Source organism: Pediculus humanus, genomic scaffold (genome assembly GCF_000006295.1).
Source record: "Pediculus humanus corporis 1103172107518 genomic scaffold, whole genome shotgun sequence".
In the NCBI taxonomy this organism is placed as follows: Eukaryota; Metazoa; Arthropoda; class Insecta; order Psocodea; family Pediculidae; genus Pediculus; species Pediculus humanus.
The window spans coordinates 152,175-169,671 of record NW_002987134.1 but is presented as its reverse complement, the minus strand read 5'-3'; the positions used below and the strand labels follow the sequence as shown (position 1 = coordinate 169,671).

The following is a 17,497-nucleotide window of genomic DNA, read 5'->3' as shown; positions in this document are numbered from 1 at the left end:
ATAATAATAAAAGAGAAAAAAATTTTTCCATCAAAGCCAAAACACAAAAGTAATAAAAAAAAAAAAAAAATAATAATAATAAATAATACTTGAATTATTATTATTATCAAATTTAAAAAAATAATGATTGCACATGTAAGTAAATAAGTACTTTAAACTGGGGAGATGGGGTAGGGGGTGTAAGTACCATTGTATTAATCATTATGGCCAAAATAATTTTAGGACCCTTAAAATATTGATTGACTTCATTGAGTAAAAATTTTCTTTTTATATATAGGGGGGGGGGTAACATCTCACCTGAACATTTAAAAAAAAAAAAAAAAAAATGTTTTTTTCTATCTGGTATAACAAAAGAATATTGAACCATATGTATTATTATTATTATTATTATTAAATTCTTTGAAAAGAACACTTAATAAATATTTACAGATATCATTTGATTGCTTGAAATCTTTTCAAAGAGAGAGAGAGAGAAAACGTTGAGATGACAATGAGAAATGACAATCGTATTATTATTATTATTATTATTATTATTATTATTATTAGTTTTTTTTTTTGGGGAGTAGATTTTTAAAGATTTTTATCTTATCATAGGGTAGCATCTAAATCTTAAAACATATGTGGCCGAATTTACGGTTTCCTTTTTTTTTTTTTTTTGATGCTTTTTAAGTTTTCTTTTACAAAGAAAAAAAGGAAAAAAGGGAAAAAAAGGAAAAAAAAGGAAAAAAAAATGTTTTTTTTTTTTTTTAATAAAATCTGTCACAAAAAATTTACTTAAAATGACGTCGAATTTTTTTTTTTTTTTTGGTTGTTGTTGTTGTTGTTGTGTGAATGATTTCTTTTGTTGTTAACCTACTCCTTCTTCCTCATTATTATTATGATTAATAATTTTTTTGCAAAAAAAAAAAAAAAAGGAAAAAAGGGAAAAAGTCTGGATAGTTGAAAATTATATAATTTCTCTCGAAAGTTCTATTACATATAAAATAATTTTTATTTAAATTAAATCAAGTCCAGGTGAAACTGATTTTACTGGAGCGTGATTCCTTTTTTTGTTTGTATATAATTATATAACAACAACAACCAAAAAAATTTCATTAAAAAAAAAATATTTAAAAAAAAAAAAAAATTTTTTAGCCATCTTTTATAAAAACTTTGTTTTTGTTGACCATTTTAAATTAAATGTTTACGATTGTTAACCGTAAAATTAATGTTTTTCTTCTTTTTATTATTATTATTATTATTATTTGTATTATTTTTTTTTTTGGATAATTATACGGTTAACTAAAACGGTGCAAAAGAAAAAAAACAATTTCGAGGGGGGGAGAACTTTTATGCCGTTACCCTTCAGATAATTAGCAAGAAAAAGGAAAAAATTACGGTTGAAAATGATAATAAATTAACCTAATTATTAATTTAAATCGTAAAAAAACAAAAATAATAATTATTATTATCATTATTGATAAATTTCGCGCCAAAAATTAAAAAAAAATTTGAAAAATTTTTTGTTTTTTACTTATTTTGTAAGTAACATGAAAACCGTTACAAACTTATGGGGGGAAAAAAAAGGTCGTGGAATTAGATAGCCGTTAACAGTTAGATCTGCTAATTTTTTTTTTTAAATTAAAACCTTTTAAATAAAAAGTAGTGTAAAGTTGTTGCATTCTAATGGATTTTTTTTTAAAAAAAAATTTAATTATTAGTTTGTGTTAAAAAAAAAGGTGTTGGTCGAGATATATATGTGAATTTGAATGATAAGGCATTACTTATTTTTAAAAAAAGGGTAACCCCAACCCCAAATCAATGATATTTAATTTATATTTTTTTTTTTTTTAGAGAGAGAGAGAGAATTGAATAAGTAAGGTATGAAAAAAATCATTTTGTGTGTTTTTTTTTTTTTGTCTTTTGTCATATCAAAAAATGCCAATAACGTGACATGTAAATGTTTTTTCAACCTTACCCCTTTGAGAAATGAAAAGTTATTGATAATAATCGCTGACTAACGGTTTAAAATAACGGGAAATAAAATTTATATCCCTTGGGAAGTGACCCAAATAGAAAAAGGGTTGTCTGGATAAAAATGATTTTTAATTTTTTTTTTTTTTTACAACATATTAAAAATAAAATTTTGAAAATAAAAAAAAATTGATGTCATCTCTTTTTGTAGTGTCATCATCATCATCATCATCATCATGATATTTTTTCATTGACATTTTATATTGATTGATTTTATTTTATTCAATTTTTTTTTTGATATGCTATTGATATAAAAAAAAAAGAAAAGAAAAGATAGTTTTAAAGTCATTCTTTAGAAATAGGAATAATAAAAAAAAAACAATTTTATCATTGAAAAAATAAAAAAACGTATTGAATTTCGATTTTTTTTTAAAAAAAATTTTATTATGGTTTAAAAAATTATATAAATTTATTTACTCTAAGGATTTCAACAAGAGTACAAAATGTAAATATATTTTTCCACGATGGATTATATTATGTAATTCGTTTTTTATCGTAACGATAATGAAATTTCAGTTTAAAAATGTTTGTTTTAAACCCCAGAAAAATAATTTTTATCGTTTAAAGTTTCGTTAATTATCAATAATTAAATTATTATCAAATTAACGAATGAAAAACAAACATTGAAACAATTTGGCGCCAAAAAAGGGAAAATGACTAAATTAAAATTAAGTTGGCTAAACTGATAGTTTGTAAGTTATTAAGATTTTACTTAATTCTTTTTTATAATACGTTATTAAATAAATCATTTTTTATTTAATTTTGAATTAATTAAAAATACTAGTTTTTTTTTTTTTTATTAATTAAATCGGAAAAAGTATTTCTTTTTTTTTTAAAAATATGAATAATAAAGGCCTTATAAATAGAAATAATATTAGGAAAATGAAAAAGAGAAAAAATAATAAATCTAAAGCTCAAGTATTTATTTTCAAAATTTTTATTTATTAAATTAGAATTACAGTTAACAGTTGAGTGATTTTTTTTTTTTTTTAATTACAGAATCATGATTTATCTTGGATTAATAATATTAGTGAGATTGAACGAACTTTAGATGAACAAATACCATTTATAATATCTGAAATAGAAGAAAAACCTAGTTTTTATAATTCAATTATTGATATACGTTCGGATTTAAAACGTATTTTAAATAGAATGTTTAACAAGAAAAAAATTTTTAATGTATTTATTTTTGGTTCTGCCGAATTGAGATTGGCTTTGCAAGGTAGTGATGTCGATATATTTGTCGATATTCAAGGTATTACATGGAAATTAATTCTTTATTTAAATTCAATTTTAAAACAAAAATTTCTCTCCGATAATTATTATAATATTTATTTTTAGACAAAATTCCAGACAATTTTCTATATTCTTTAAAAAAAGCCATACATTATAATAGATTATTTATTAGATCATTTGTTATCGAAGCTAGAATTCCATTACTTAGATGTGTTCATCAAAGCGGAATCTCATGCGACATTGTTTGTTCAGACTCTTTTGGAGTTGCAAATACTAAATTAATTAATGTTTTATTCGAATCTGATGAAAGGTTTATTTTTATTTTTATATTTACAAGCATTATTTTTAATATTGAAATTTCAATTGAAACTAATTTAACATTTTCAGAATAAAATATGCATTATTAATACTAAAATTTTTAATGAAAAATCAGGGATTAAGCGTACAAAGCGGAATCAAAGGCCACTGTTTAATTTTATTATTCTTATTTTTTCTACAACAGTTTCAAGAACCATTAATGCCTTCAATTATGCATTTGCAAAATTTAAAAAATTCAAACGAAATGATATCCGGTTGGAATGTTTCATTTTCTTCCGATTTAAGCGAATTAAATTATAAAAGTGATATGAGTGTTCCGGAACTATTAATAAATTTTTTTAAATTTTATTCAATTTTTGATTTTGAATTCAATGTTATCAGTGTGTTTAGTGGTAAAGCATACCTGAAATCCATATTTGGAAATGTTAATACTGTACCTGACGAATTTTCATGTTATAAAAAAAACGTGATTGAAAATAAGTGTAAAGAAATAGAGTTGAAAAATTTCATGTGTGTTCAAGATGTTTTCGTACACAACAATAATGTGAGTAGAAATGTAACAATACAAATTTTAATTAATTTTCAAAAATTTTGTTTGAATAATTTTAATTTATGTGAATCTATTAAAAAAACCAATTCGTTTAATTCAAAATTTTACGAAGAACTTTTTAAATATAATTTAAATAATTCTCATATGACAAATGATTGCCTAATTGAAAAAAATATTTATTTAAGAAATACCATTGATTGGAAACAATGTGAAATGTATACAATGAAAGATTTAATAAATTATTGGTGTAAATCATTAATTGATAAATTAAAATACATTGTTGGTAAAATATTAAAATGTAATATTATTTACGTGATTAATGATGAATTTCCGGACGATGTTAAACAATTTATTACTTCGGATAAGGCATTTATCGTTGCTTGTGAATTTTTTTATTACGGTTTGGTTTCGCAATTAAGATCAAAAGCTCGAAACGAATTTGAATTTCCAAAAGAAATTAATTTACTCAATGCCGAAGAAATGATTTCCGATTATTTATGCGATACAATATTGAAAACATCAAATGATAATAATAATCCTATTAAAATTTTTATAATTTGTAATTTACAAAAGGATCCAACTTGCATTCGATTAATATTTAATTCGACCAATAAAACTTCATCGCAAAATCATCATTTCCATAAAATTTTTACGGATTTTAAAAAATATGTTATTAAATGGATTGAAACAAGTTGAAATTAATTCTCAATTTATTTATTTATTTTTAAATTATTTCCGGTCGGGGAAAAAAGACAATTTTTTCTTATTCAATAAGAAATTATTACTCCATGTAATTATTTACAAAGCATTTAATGATAAACCAATCGAAATGTTCTTACAATTACAACACTGATACATATTATTATTATTATTATTATTTTTCTTACTAACATTGATCTGTACATGTTTTTGTAAGTTTTATACAGTTGTCAACACACAACAACAAAAATAAAATAATATTTTTTTAAATTTTTTATTGTTTTTTTTTAAAAAAAAAAAAGGTTTCACATTAAAAAAAAATATATAATTAATTTTATTTTCCACTTTCTTTTTCTTCTTGTATTTCTTGCATTTTTTGTTTCCATAATTTTGCATTTGCTAATAATTTCAAATTAGGTTTATCAGTCTCGTCCTCTGGAAATATGTAATCGAAAAATTCTTCCCATCCTTCTTCGGTCTGAAAATACAAAAACAATTAATTAAAAAAATATCGTTTCGATATATAATAATACCACCTAACACGATGGAAACATACTCCATCTTGTGCAATTATTCTCTGTCTCTTTTTAACTCTCTTGGGCATTTTTTCTAATAATTTATTTATCGTCGTTTCGTCTCCATGTTTGCTTTCGAATTCTTTCCACGCTTCCAATAATAAAACTCTTTCTTCTTTTTGATTGTTTGACCGAAGTGCTTGATTTGCTTTTTCGTATATAGACCTCGCTAACGAAACGCTATTGTCTTCGTTTGAATATTCTAATTCGAACTGGGCATAACTCATCCAAACCTTAAAAAATTGAAAGAAAATTTTTCGCCATTGTCGTTCCGAATTTGTGAAAAACAATTTAAAAAATGATTTAATCACCTTGACGTGTAACGTTCTTTCCAATAATCTTTCGTAAAGGTTTCTCACTTTGTCCATTTCACCCGATGCTATTTCGAAATCTATGTAAGCTTTCCATAATAGTTCAGGCATGTCTAATCGAGGTTGAGAAACGGCAAGTTCGTAAATGGCTCTCGATCTGTCGACGTCTCCCAATAACATTTCGAGTTCGGCAAACTGAAAATTAATTTAAATCATTATCATTATCATCACAACATTTTATCCAATTCATTCAACTTTTTTTTCCCAAATAATAACTTTACCCTCATCCACGTCACACAATTTTCCGGTCCGAATTCTAAAAATTTTTCGTATAATTTACGACAACGATCGAATTCTCTCAATTGAATTTCCAAATCTATGTAACCTCTAAATAATTTATCTCTAGGACATTTACCAATGGCCGTACCCTGCAGGAATTAAAACAAAATTATTTATTTTATTTCCGTTTTGGTTTAAAAATGATATTAATTATCGGGTTCTCTTACCAATGCTTTCCGGGCTCCGGTTAAATTTTTATTTCGAATTTCGAATTGTGCGTAGAGTAACCATATTTTAGAAAATGTAAATAATTTATGAGGTATTAATTCTAAACAGGCTCTGTATACCTGACGCGTTCGTTCCATGTCGTTTGCTTCCAATTCTTCGAACAAAGCGTAATTTATCCATAAGTAAATGTAACGTCTCCAAAATGTCTTTTCCTAAAAGTAAAAAAAAAACATTTTTTTTTTTTTGTACTCCTTTAAACTAAAAACGATTAAAAATAAAGTTTATATCGTTTTACTTTAGACGGTGGAATGTTGGCTATGGCACGTTCGTAACTATCTCGAATAATATCGACGTTACCCTCACTTTCGATAAGTCTAAGATAATCAAACCAAGCATCATAATTACTAGGATTCGCTTTAACTTCTTCCTCATATTGAAATTTTCTTTTACTGACAATCACATCTTCTATACCAGTTCTATCGCCAAATTTTTTTTCATGTATTGTATAAGCCTTGTAAATTTCTTGAGCTCTGTCTTTAGGTACGTGATCCAGGGCATATTTATAAATAACTCTAGCTCGATCATGCTGTTAAAAAGTAACGAATAATGTTAAACACAAAGTATACATGCTAATAACAATTATTAATTTGAATTAAAAGTTATTTTACTTCTTTTTGTGTTTCTTCAAATTTAGCAAATGCTATATATAATTTTTCTTCGACAATATCATCTCCATAAAATTGCAAAGCTTTCTCGTAAACACCTCTGGCACTGTTTATAAATCCATGTTTCTCCTCGAATTTAGCATATCTGATCCAGTTTTTGACTTCAGGATGTACATAAACAAATCTTTGAAAAATTAATCTGGCTCTATCCAATTCCTTATACCTCATTTCAAAATTTACATATGTATTCCATGCTTGTTCATCTGGTTCCCATTCCATCCACCTTTCGAAAACTTGCCTGGCACCTTAAATTATGTCTTTTTTACATAAGATCACGTTCAAAAATTTATAAAAAAAGTAAAGATTCGAGAGTATTTACCAGCTACATTTCCTAACATTTCTTCCATGTATGTGTATTTGTACCAAAATTGATTAACTCTAGGCAATATAGTTACAGCTCTATCAAATAAATTTCTAGCATGATTTATTTGTTTTTTCCTCATTTCCAATTCTGTATATTTCAACCAAAGGGTAATATTTCTATGATCAACATCCAGAGCTCTTTCATATATAGATCTAGCTCTACATTAAAACAATATTAAATTTAATTATTATTAATGATCTATTATTGATGAAAAGATGTAAATACAAAAAAAGTTATTTCCTTACCTTTGAATTTCTTTTTGACTCTCTTCCCACTGAGCATATTTGATCCAATTGTTAATAACACTTCTATTCTTTCTAATATTGTCTTCGAAACCTCTTCTTTTTCTATGCTGATAATCAGCCAATTCTTCTCTGTCTGATATTTTTTGTTTTGGAGGCTATTAAATAAATTATGATTATAAATAATCATCATTTTCAAGGTATTTATTCTAAACATGATTATTTACTTAAAGAGAGAGGTACAACTTACAGGTGGTAAAATTTCTAGATCCCTTTCTTTTGCTTCTCTTAACAATTGTTCAGCTGTAATCTGGATTTCAGCAGGAGCTTTGTTTTTGACCTATAATTAAAATATATAATTTTATCATATACAAGAGTGATTTAATTAAAATGCTTTAATTATTACAAAAAAAACTTTTTGTTTACTTTTAAAATAAAGTATGAAATAGGATAAAGTTTGAAAGGTAAAAATAAAAAATTTGAATAATCGTAATGACTAAAGTTAATAAAATATTTCTTACTTTTGCCATTTTAGGCATTTTTTGTGGCTTTTCCATTTTTAATAATAATTTCTGATTATAAATATTCTATTGTAATAATTATTAGTTTTATTTGCCTTTTCCTAACCTCCGTTTTTACAACGCAGCCAAATTTGAAAAGTTAAAATTAGCTTTTGAAAATGCTTTCGATTTTTCTAATGCCACTACAAAACTGCAAACGGTAATTTTAAATAATATATATATTGTGACCATGTAAATATATTTATAATTCGTAATTATTATTCTTATATAAACATTTATTGTTTCATCATTTTATTTTTATATTAAAATGAGTTCTATAGAGGATGACGTTAATAAACGAACAGATTTTACTTTTTCCAAAAGAGTCATTAAAAATAAAAATAGTCGTAAGAGAACTCAAGTGTCTGAAGAAGAAACGGGTTCCGAATCTGATACTACCGTCGTGAAAAGAATAAAAAAAAATAAACATAAAATTTTGTCTCAAACCTCTAAAAAAGAAAGTAATAAAAAGAATAAAGATAACGAATCATCAGAGGAAGAGAGTTTAGATGAGGATGATATGAAAAGCATAATGGTTTCTTATAAGTCTACTCGAGAAGCACAAAGATCTGGTCCTGCTGATATGGGTGCTACTGCCGTGTTAGAAACAGAAACAGAAACAGATAAGGATGCACAAGCAATTTTTGAGAATTCAATTAAAATTAACAAAGAACTAAAAGGTAAATTATAACCTAAGCAACTCATTTATTTTTCATTAATGGTTTAATGCTTGTATCATATTATGTAATAATTTTTGCTATAGGTAAAGCAGATGATAAAATTTATAGAGGGATCAACAATTACACTCACTATTATGAAAAAAAAGACACAGCACAGGGAAATGCAGCAAGTGGAATGGTTAGGAAAGGACCTGTTAGAGCTCCAGCTCATTTGAGGGCAACTGTCAGATGGGATTATCAACCGGACATTTGTAAAGATTATAAGGAAACAGGATTTTGTGGTTTTGGCGACAGTTGTAAATTTTTGCACGACAGAAGTGATTATAAATTTGGGTGGCAATTAGAACAAGAAATGCAAGATGGTAAAATTATTTTATTTGAAATAATTCAACTTTAAAATAATAAAAATAATTTTTTTTAAAATTTTTTTTGTTTTTTTATTTTTTTTAGGAAGCTATGGAGCTGATGATAAAAATACTGAACGTTATGAAATTGATTCGGATGATGAACATTTGCCGTTTAAATGTTACATTTGTAGAAAAAGTTTTGTGAATCCAATTGTAACAAAATGCAGACATTATTTTTGTGAAAATTGTGCATTAAAACAATTTAAAAAAACTTCTAGATGTTATGTATGTAATAAACAGACTGGAGGCGTTTTTAATCCTGCCAAGGATTTAATGGACAAGCTTCAAAAAGCTACCAATACAACATGTGATGATGACTCTTGTGAGTCTAGTGATTAAGCTGCATAATTAAAAATAAAAACTAATTAAATATTTAATAATTAATTGTTTAAAAATAATTTGAGCATAATTATATTTCAAAATTTATTTTACACCCAATACAAAATTTTTTACTTGTAAATTACTTTGTATATAATTTAAGTTGGCACCCTGTTTTGTAAATTATATTGTATTCCTTTAATTTAAGCATTGTGCAGAATTGAAAATGTGTATTCATAAATGTAAATAAAGTTTTTTTTTTTTTAATGTAAAATTTTGAAAACTTTATTTATTTAAGTTAATTTTGTTACCTTTACTTTGTGAAAATTATGCACTAAAATTACGCATCAAGTTAGGGTTATGTAAGTGATTGTAATCAGAACAAACAAAAAATGAAATTGGTGGCTTTAATTAGTGGAGGAAAAGACAGTATTTTTAACATACTGCAATGTATTTCGGCTGGTCATGAAGTAGTGGCCCTTGCAAATATTGAACCAGATGGAAAAGGTAAAATATTATGCTGAATTAGTTCTATGTATTGTAATATTATAATACTCACATTATGCAATTCATTATAGAGGAACTAGACAGTTATATGTATCAATCAGTCGGGCATCAAATAGTTTCATTAATTGCTGTTGCCTTAGCCCTTCCTATATATCGTCAAAAAACAAAAGGAAAAGCTCAATGCAGAAGTAAAACTTACATTACAACTCATAAAGATGAAGTTGAGGATTTGTTACGATTACTTCAAAAAGTTAAGAATGAAATGCAAATTGAAGGAGTATCTGTAGGTGCAATAGCCTCAGACTATCAGAGAACTAGGGTTGAAAATGTTTGCAGTAGATTAGGTTTAATTTCTTTTGCATTTTTGTGGAAAAGAGATCAAACAGAGTTGCTTCAGGAAATGATTGATGCAGAATTAGATGCTGTACTTATAAAAGTAGCATGCATGGGTCTTATTCCAGATAAACATTTAGGTTTGCAATCATACACTTGAATTAGTAGTAGTAACGATAATAATAATGATATACTAAAAAATTTTATTGATATTTTTAATGTAATTTTTTGAAACGTTAAAAAATTTAGGAATGCATATAAAAGAAATGAAGCCACATTTGTTAGAGCTCAATACTAAATATGGAGTAAATGTATGTGGAGAAGGTGGAGAATATGAAACATTAACATTGGATTGCCCTTTATTTTGCAAGTAAACTCTCGATATTTTTAAACATTATTATTTTCAAATATATAAATCATCGATTACATTTTTCTCATTTTTTTCTTTTTTAGAAATATTAATATTATAGATCAAGAAAATGTTGTTTTATCTGAAAATGCTTTTGCTCCTGTTGCTTTTTTAAATGTGAAAAAAGCAGAGTTGACATCGAAAGATCACATAACTGATTTAATTGATTTTGAACAAAACAAAATAGCCTTTATTAAGACCGTTGTCAAAAATCCTTATAATTATATAGAAGATTGTGTGGATGAAATTAGTGCCAATGTAAAGTAACTGTTCATAATAATTTTCTCATTAATTTCAATTTCAACTTTTTCTTTTATTTTTTTTGTTGTTGAAGTATTTGTGTCGAAAAAGAAAATGAAATTTTTATTTATTTATTTATAGATTTTTCCACAACATCAAATTCGTTTACCCGAAGTTGTTTTACCTTGTCCTTTTGAAATAGACTCTAGCGAATTCGTATTAAAAACTCCAGTGAATTTTTCAGAATATTGGAAATCATCAGCGCTTCCAAAAAATAAATTAGGGGGAAAGGAAAAATCACAATCGTTTACCGATTTTTTAAATATTCATTCAGGATTAAGTAATTTAAATCATTCAACAGGTTGGTGTGCCTTGGGAAATGTTTCAGGCAAAACAATCGATATGGCCTTTCGATCTCTTCAACGTAAGTTCTTTTCTCTCACATGAGTACATGATGATTATATTATCATTATTATTATACTCAATTCTAAATAATGTGTTAAAGATCATTTGGAAGGAATGAAATATGAATTTCAAGATATAGTTTTTGTACATGTTATATTGAAAACGATGAAAGATTATTCATATTTAAATAAAATTTATTCTCATCACTTGCCTAATATAAAGCCACCGGCACGTGTTTGCGTTGCAAGTGAACTTCCACGTGATATAAAAATCATCATGACCGTAATGGCTTACAAATCGGTTTCAAGAAGTAAAAAAGCTTTAAACATGAATGACAGTCTTATAAAAGAAGTTTTGCACGTTCAAAGTATAAGTCATTGGGCTCCGGCAAATATCGGACCTTACAGTCAATGTGTCAGAGTAAGATTCCTTTCTTCTTTTTTTTCTTTTTTTTTTCTGTTTTACAACTTTCATTTTGAGTTGCAATAATTTTTTTTTTTTTTTTTTTTTTTTTTAGGTGGGAAGCTTTTATTTTTTAGCAGGGCAAATCCCTCTCATACCCGGAACGATGGAAATTTTAAACAAACCCGTTCTTCATCAGTGTAAATTAGCGTTGAGACACGTTACGAGAATATTACAAGCGATGGATGAAAATTTAAATTTTTCCTCGATATTTCAAGCTTGTTGTTACGTCACTTCCGTTGACATGGTTGAAAACATTGTTTCTCTATGGTCTTATATCACAGATAATGAAAATGCAAGTGTCAACGTTGTTGTCGTTAACGAATTACCGAGGAATGCACAAATGGAATGGGAAATAGTAGCGTCTAATTTAGATAATTTACAAGGTATTTTTAATTCGAACAATGATTTAAAGTTTTTTTTTTTTTTTTTTATTACAAATTAATAAATTGTTTTGTTTTTTTTTTTGGTTTTTTCTTCAAAGTTAAAAAACGTACGGAAAAAATTGGAAATTTTAAAATATTCTTAAAGAAATCATTTTTTTTAACACCTTATTCTTCGAGTTTTATTTGTAACGTTTCAGCCAAAAGAGAAGGTAATTAAAAAAAAAAAAAACAACAAAAAAAGAATTAAATTGTTCAATGTCAAATGTTTTTGAATTTAAATTGGGGTTTTTTTTTGTATTTCAGGAGTAACGTTTATAAATAATCTTGCAGAAATGTTAACTTCCATATTGAAAAAATGTTTATCGTTTATTAAAAACGAAGAAGAAGATCCGAATTTGCATTTGCACATAATGAGAGTTTATCACAAAACTAGTTTTTTGGATACGAATCACATAAATGATATTTTTCGTCCTTTTGCATTGGAACAAAAAGTCGTTATTAGCAGCATTCCAGTTTTGGCACTCAAAGAACCCGATGTTTTTCTCACAATCACCGGATTGTGCTGACGAAAATGTAAATAATTTAAAGAATTCATCAAAACTCATTTTAAAAGACAAAAATATATATATATATGTATGTATATATTTTGATTTATTATATATATTTTTTAAATATTCTCACAAGAATATAACATTGACATAAATTATTTTTTTTTTTGCAATAAATTAAACTAATCGACTAATTAATAATTATAATTCGTTTTTTTTTTTTGTTTCGATTAAATTAATAATGGTTTAAATTTATTTATCATCGTTTTCAAAAATTGGATTTGATTGATTATCAGTTTTATCATTTTCAACATTGGTTGCATCCACATTAGTATTTTGTAGGTTGGGGTCATCAGAATCTCCCCTCGAATTCATTGCTCCCCAGGGTTCTTTGGTAGCCTCTGATGATGTTATCAACATTGAATAAGTGCTTGTTACATCACCTTCTTTACTATGTTTTATACCATATAAAAAGTAAACCAAAAGACCTGTTTAAAAAAAATTTTTATATATGTATGGAGTTGATAGAACTAATTTTTTTCAGATGAACAATGTGTATCCAGAGTGTGAAAACTGAACGAGAGATGGAAATAAAAAAAAAAAATATATACCTAACGTCATCCAAACCATAAAACGAACCCATGTTAAAGTGTTAAGATGAACCATTAATCCGACGTTACATAAAATCGATAGTCCAGGTATAACAGGAACCCATGGTACTCGAAATGAATTAGTCGATGGATTTTGAACATGTGCTCCAATGACGAAAAGACCTAAAAGAAAAAATTTTTAGTTATTATTCGTTTTTTTTTTTTAATTTTCAAATTAGATAAATGAAATTTGAACGACAGGGCGACGACTTACATCCTACGGAACAAAAAATTAAAAATATCAAAACAAGGATTGCCCACCACTCTTTATTAATTAAATCCGATGCTGAAAAATGTAAATGAACGGAAAGGACTGCACTGCAACAAACAAACATTAAAACAGAGCCTGATATAACTTCGTTATGTCCACATCCACGAACAATGTTTGACAACCACCAAAATTCAGGTTTTAATTTTCCCACGGAAGAATGTTTTTCTACGTCCTGAAATTATTACATTATCATTATTATTATTTATAAGTTTATTTTCCGAAAGAAGTTTTGTCGATGCATAAACTTACATCCGATTGCGTCGATGCACTCAAAATGGATTCGTTGTCTTTATCGCCATTATTATTACCAAGTGTTATGCCATCGTTTTTATATCTCAATATAATAACGGAAGCACTCACGATGGTATATGCCAATAACGTTCCTATCGACATAAATTCAACAAGTTTTTCCAAGTCGAAGAGTAAAGCAATCAAAGCACTTAAAATTCCTGAAACAGCCAAATTTAGTAGAGGAACCTGAAAAGGAAAATAAAATAATTATTTTGTTCAAATAATTTTAATTAATGGATTTGTTTTTAATACCATGTTTCATAATTTTATTTGTTTTAAAAGAAAATAATAATAATAATAATATTATCTTTCTGTTATTTATTTTTTTCTTTCTGTTTTTAGAATACATCGTAATGAAAAAAAAAAAAAAAAATATATATATATATATATATATATATATATATATATATATATATATATATATATATATATGCATAAATAATAGGAAAACAATTTTGAATTCAACAAAAAAATTAATATATATTTGGATAAAAATACAATGAAATGAATAAAAAAAAAAAAAAATTAATCGACATTTTTAAATATGTTTGTCAATTCTTCGACCAAAGTTTCGTAACGGAAAGCTACTCTTATATCAGGTACGTTTGTGCGACTTATATCGTTACCCTGAACGCCTTCTTTAATATAATCCACGCCTAACCAATATTCTTTCATAAAGTGTGAAAAACCACTCATTAAAACGCTATTTCTTGCTAGTTCGCACATGTCGCAAGTACTCAATTTCCATACTTGAGCAGCTATACTATATTCTTCCATAAGTGGCTCTTTTGTAAAGTGAAACATTAACGGATCATCAGTCGACAGGCTCACGCGAAGTCCTCTGGCTAAAAATTCCGGTAGAGGACTTCTATAATAATTTAAAAAAAGTGAATTATTACTAAGGGGAGACATTGCAATTCCTATTTGTGCTAAATAGTATAAATATTGAAGAACGGGAACTTTTCGTAAAAGGAGACCGTGCGAAATGTTTTCACAGAGGAGGTATCCACATATGAGATGTTGAACGGGTCCAGCTTCACCGCAGTGAGGTCGGAAAACAAATGTATTTAAATTTTGACTTCTTCTAAACTGATTCAAAACCGTCATGTTTGCATAAGTGTAATATTGATAATAAGCATAGGGTGGATTTTCAACGTCGTTCCAATCTTTCGGATGCGGCATATCTTTATCCATCATAAAACTTTCCGGTTTTGACTCGTCGTCAACGGAATCGAATCCAATGACGTAATTTAAAAACTTGTGAAGTTCCGGATGCGAATTTGGATTGTTGGTCGTTTCGAACAACGGTAAAAATAAATTATCAAGGATTTGTTGAAAATTTTCAATTATTTTATTTGATTTATATATGTCGTATAATCTAGGGATTTGTATGACCCAACGTACGTTATCCGAATAAACGTTATACGTTATCGCCCATTTGGCTAAATAATCCCATTCATTTGAATTTTTACCATAAATGGATAATCTCAATTCGGCATTTTGATATTTACTATCTTCTAAATCGCTACAAACTTCGTTGATTATTTTAGCAAAATATTTTCCATTGATATAATTGTCGGTTTTTAAAAAAACTTCCCTTAATCTAGACTCTCCGATCGGATTGTATTTGGCATTGAATTTATCAAAGCGGTGAAATGTGTTTCTGTCTGCGTGCACGTCTAATTTATCAACCGTTAAATCGTAAGCCGTTAAATTCATCGATTCGAAAACTTGTTTTAACGTCATTTGATTTTCCGTCACAACTTCTTGCGGATTATTTTTCAATGTTTTTTTTATAAATCTTAAAAGGTGTTTGTGATTCATGCACGAAGCTGCGTGTATGTGCGTGTCAACTTTCCTAAAAAAAAAAAAAAGCAAACAAATATTAATAACGAATACTTTTGAAAAAAAAATTATCATTATTATTAATTTTACATTACCAAATATTATAGAAATCTCTATGCGGTGTTGATCTTTGTTCAGCAAGTTCTCTTAATTCGTTTAAATGAACGTGAAGTTGATATTTTAAAGATAGGTAAGACAATCTTCTAAAACAAAATGATTTTAACGGTCCATCGCTAATTAATTGATTCAATCTATTTAGATCGGTGACGAAAGCAGATCTTTCTGGACAGTGAAATTCCACCGGAGAATTATTTTTTACACTTTCTTGATTTTTAAACAACTGATGAAGAAAGAAAGAAAAAAAAACGAGGAGGTACGTTTGAAAATTAAACGTTTAAAAAATTCAAATATTAAAATTTATATTTATTGAGGAGTCACCTGAAAAACTCCCTTAACGGATGCTATTATATAATTTTTAGGTTCTGGAGTATAACATTTCCAGGGTGAAAATTTATTCTGTTTGCCACTTAAAACATCAGCACCGGAATCTTCGGGATAAGGAACGTCGTCAAAAGAATCCCTTTTCGAATACCTTTCACCATGTTTCCCTCTGCGAACATTAAAAAAAAAAAAGAAAATGTCGTCGATGTGATCGATGGCCGCCGACACGTTTGTAATAAAATGCTTGTAAGTAAATTACCTGTTTGCAAATTTCATTTCGTATTCTCTATAATGGTGTACGTTACTAGAATCCGATTCCGTTGCTATATCGTCTGAACTTTGCGTAAATTTTTGTAAAAATTTCGATGCCGTACCCAAAAGAGACTGATGACTTAATCTCATGTAATTTTCTCTCATTTGTAAACATTCGACGAGATGTTTCGATGCCAATATCAAATCCTCGTATGCGGCACCACATAATTCTTCGTCGTTGATAAATATTTTCTGATACCTGACTTCATCCGATTGATAATCCTCTTTGTCTTCCTCTTTCGATTTTCTCAACAGATCTTGGACTTTTATTTTTTTTTCGATTTGTTCTATTGGTAATTGTGGGAGTTCGTAGGGATGTGAACGTTCAGTATTTTGTTTCATGGAATTTAATACTTTACTTTCGGATGATATTTCAGATATTGATGATCTTTCTCCCGTGCTTGACGTTGCGTCATTGTTGTTTTCTTTTTCGTTAGCCTCAACGACACCTCTATGTGCCATCCTTTTTTTTTTTTTTTTTTTTTTCTTTTTTTTTTTTTTTTGGGCTCAAAATAAATCAATTACTGTTACTGTCTCTCTAAAAAAATTATTATTATTATTATTATTATTAGCGTAAAAAATAAACAAATATTTTTAACCTTTAATTATATATATATATATATATATATAAAATTAAAAATTTGTAAACATTTAAACAAAGCCTTCTCTATTATGTATGCATGCATTAACAACGCGAAAAAAAATTTTTTTTTTTTTAATTTTTTACGTAATTGTCATTATTATTATCATGCCGTCATCATCTTTACCTGATTAATTAATTACTAGATAATACCTGATGAAAATAACTGGAAAATTCGTAACGTAAAAAAAATTTTTAAAAAAGAAAAAAGAGAAAAAAAACTTTTCCTTGTCGTGTATATTTTTAATTTAT

At 26.8% G+C, this 17,497-nt stretch overlaps 5 protein-coding genes across 5 annotated transcripts; 3 read left to right on the top strand and 2 right to left on the bottom strand.

The window, feature by feature from the left end:
* Window positions 1–3,165: 3,165 nt before the first annotated feature.
* On the top strand, window positions 3,166–4,813 carry Phum_PHUM170000 (uncharacterized protein; the record flags this gene model as incomplete). Its single annotated transcript, XM_002424994.1, has 3 exons — window positions 3,166–3,268; window positions 3,367–3,536; window positions 3,683–4,813. 3 exons carry the CDS (start codon window positions 3,166–3,168, stop codon window positions 4,811–4,813), a joined length of 1,404 nt encoding a protein of 467 aa, XP_002425039.1.
* A 337-nt stretch (window positions 4,814–5,150) lies between these two features.
* Phum_PHUM169990 (protein crooked neck, putative) lies at window positions 5,151–8,097 on the bottom strand (the record flags this gene model as incomplete). Its single annotated transcript, XM_002424993.1, has 11 exons — window positions 5,151–5,294; window positions 5,373–5,624; window positions 5,703–5,897; window positions 5,984–6,130; window positions 6,209–6,421; window positions 6,505–6,795; window positions 6,878–7,179; window positions 7,254–7,456; window positions 7,544–7,698; window positions 7,791–7,880; window positions 8,062–8,097. 11 exons carry the CDS (start codon window positions 8,095–8,097, stop codon window positions 5,151–5,153), a joined length of 2,028 nt encoding a protein of 675 aa, XP_002425038.1.
* Window positions 8,098–8,368: 271 nt separating this feature from the next.
* Window positions 8,369–9,526, top strand: Phum_PHUM169980 (RING finger protein 113A, putative; the record flags this gene model as incomplete). Its single annotated transcript, XM_002424992.1, has 3 exons — window positions 8,369–8,780; window positions 8,864–9,142; window positions 9,231–9,526. 3 exons carry the CDS (start codon window positions 8,369–8,371, stop codon window positions 9,524–9,526), a joined length of 987 nt encoding a protein of 328 aa, XP_002425037.1.
* Window positions 9,527–9,897: 371 nt separating this feature from the next.
* Phum_PHUM169970 (uncharacterized protein) lies at window positions 9,898–13,826 on the top strand (the record flags this gene model as incomplete). The annotated part of the gene is made up of 11 exons (XM_002424991.1): window positions 9,898–10,012; window positions 10,084–10,485; window positions 10,595–10,715; window positions 10,799–11,017; window positions 11,204–11,355; window positions 11,512–11,819; window positions 11,917–12,247; window positions 12,346–12,456; window positions 12,551–12,820; window positions 13,340–13,493; window positions 13,625–13,826. The coding sequence occupies 9 exons, from the start codon at window positions 9,898–9,900 to the stop codon at window positions 12,811–12,813; spliced, it is 2,022 nt and encodes a 673-aa protein (XP_002425036.1). The 3' UTR covers window positions 12,814–12,820; window positions 13,340–13,493; window positions 13,625–13,826.
* On the bottom strand, window positions 13,048–17,067 carry Phum_PHUM169960 (AMP deaminase, putative; the record flags this gene model as incomplete). The annotated part of the gene is made up of 8 exons (XM_002424990.1): window positions 13,048–13,283; window positions 13,407–13,568; window positions 13,660–13,888; window positions 13,966–14,193; window positions 14,542–15,865; window positions 15,948–16,192; window positions 16,291–16,462; window positions 16,553–17,067. 8 exons carry the CDS (start codon window positions 17,065–17,067, stop codon window positions 13,048–13,050), a joined length of 3,111 nt encoding a protein of 1,036 aa, XP_002425035.1.
* Window positions 17,068–17,497: the final 430 nt, after the last annotated feature.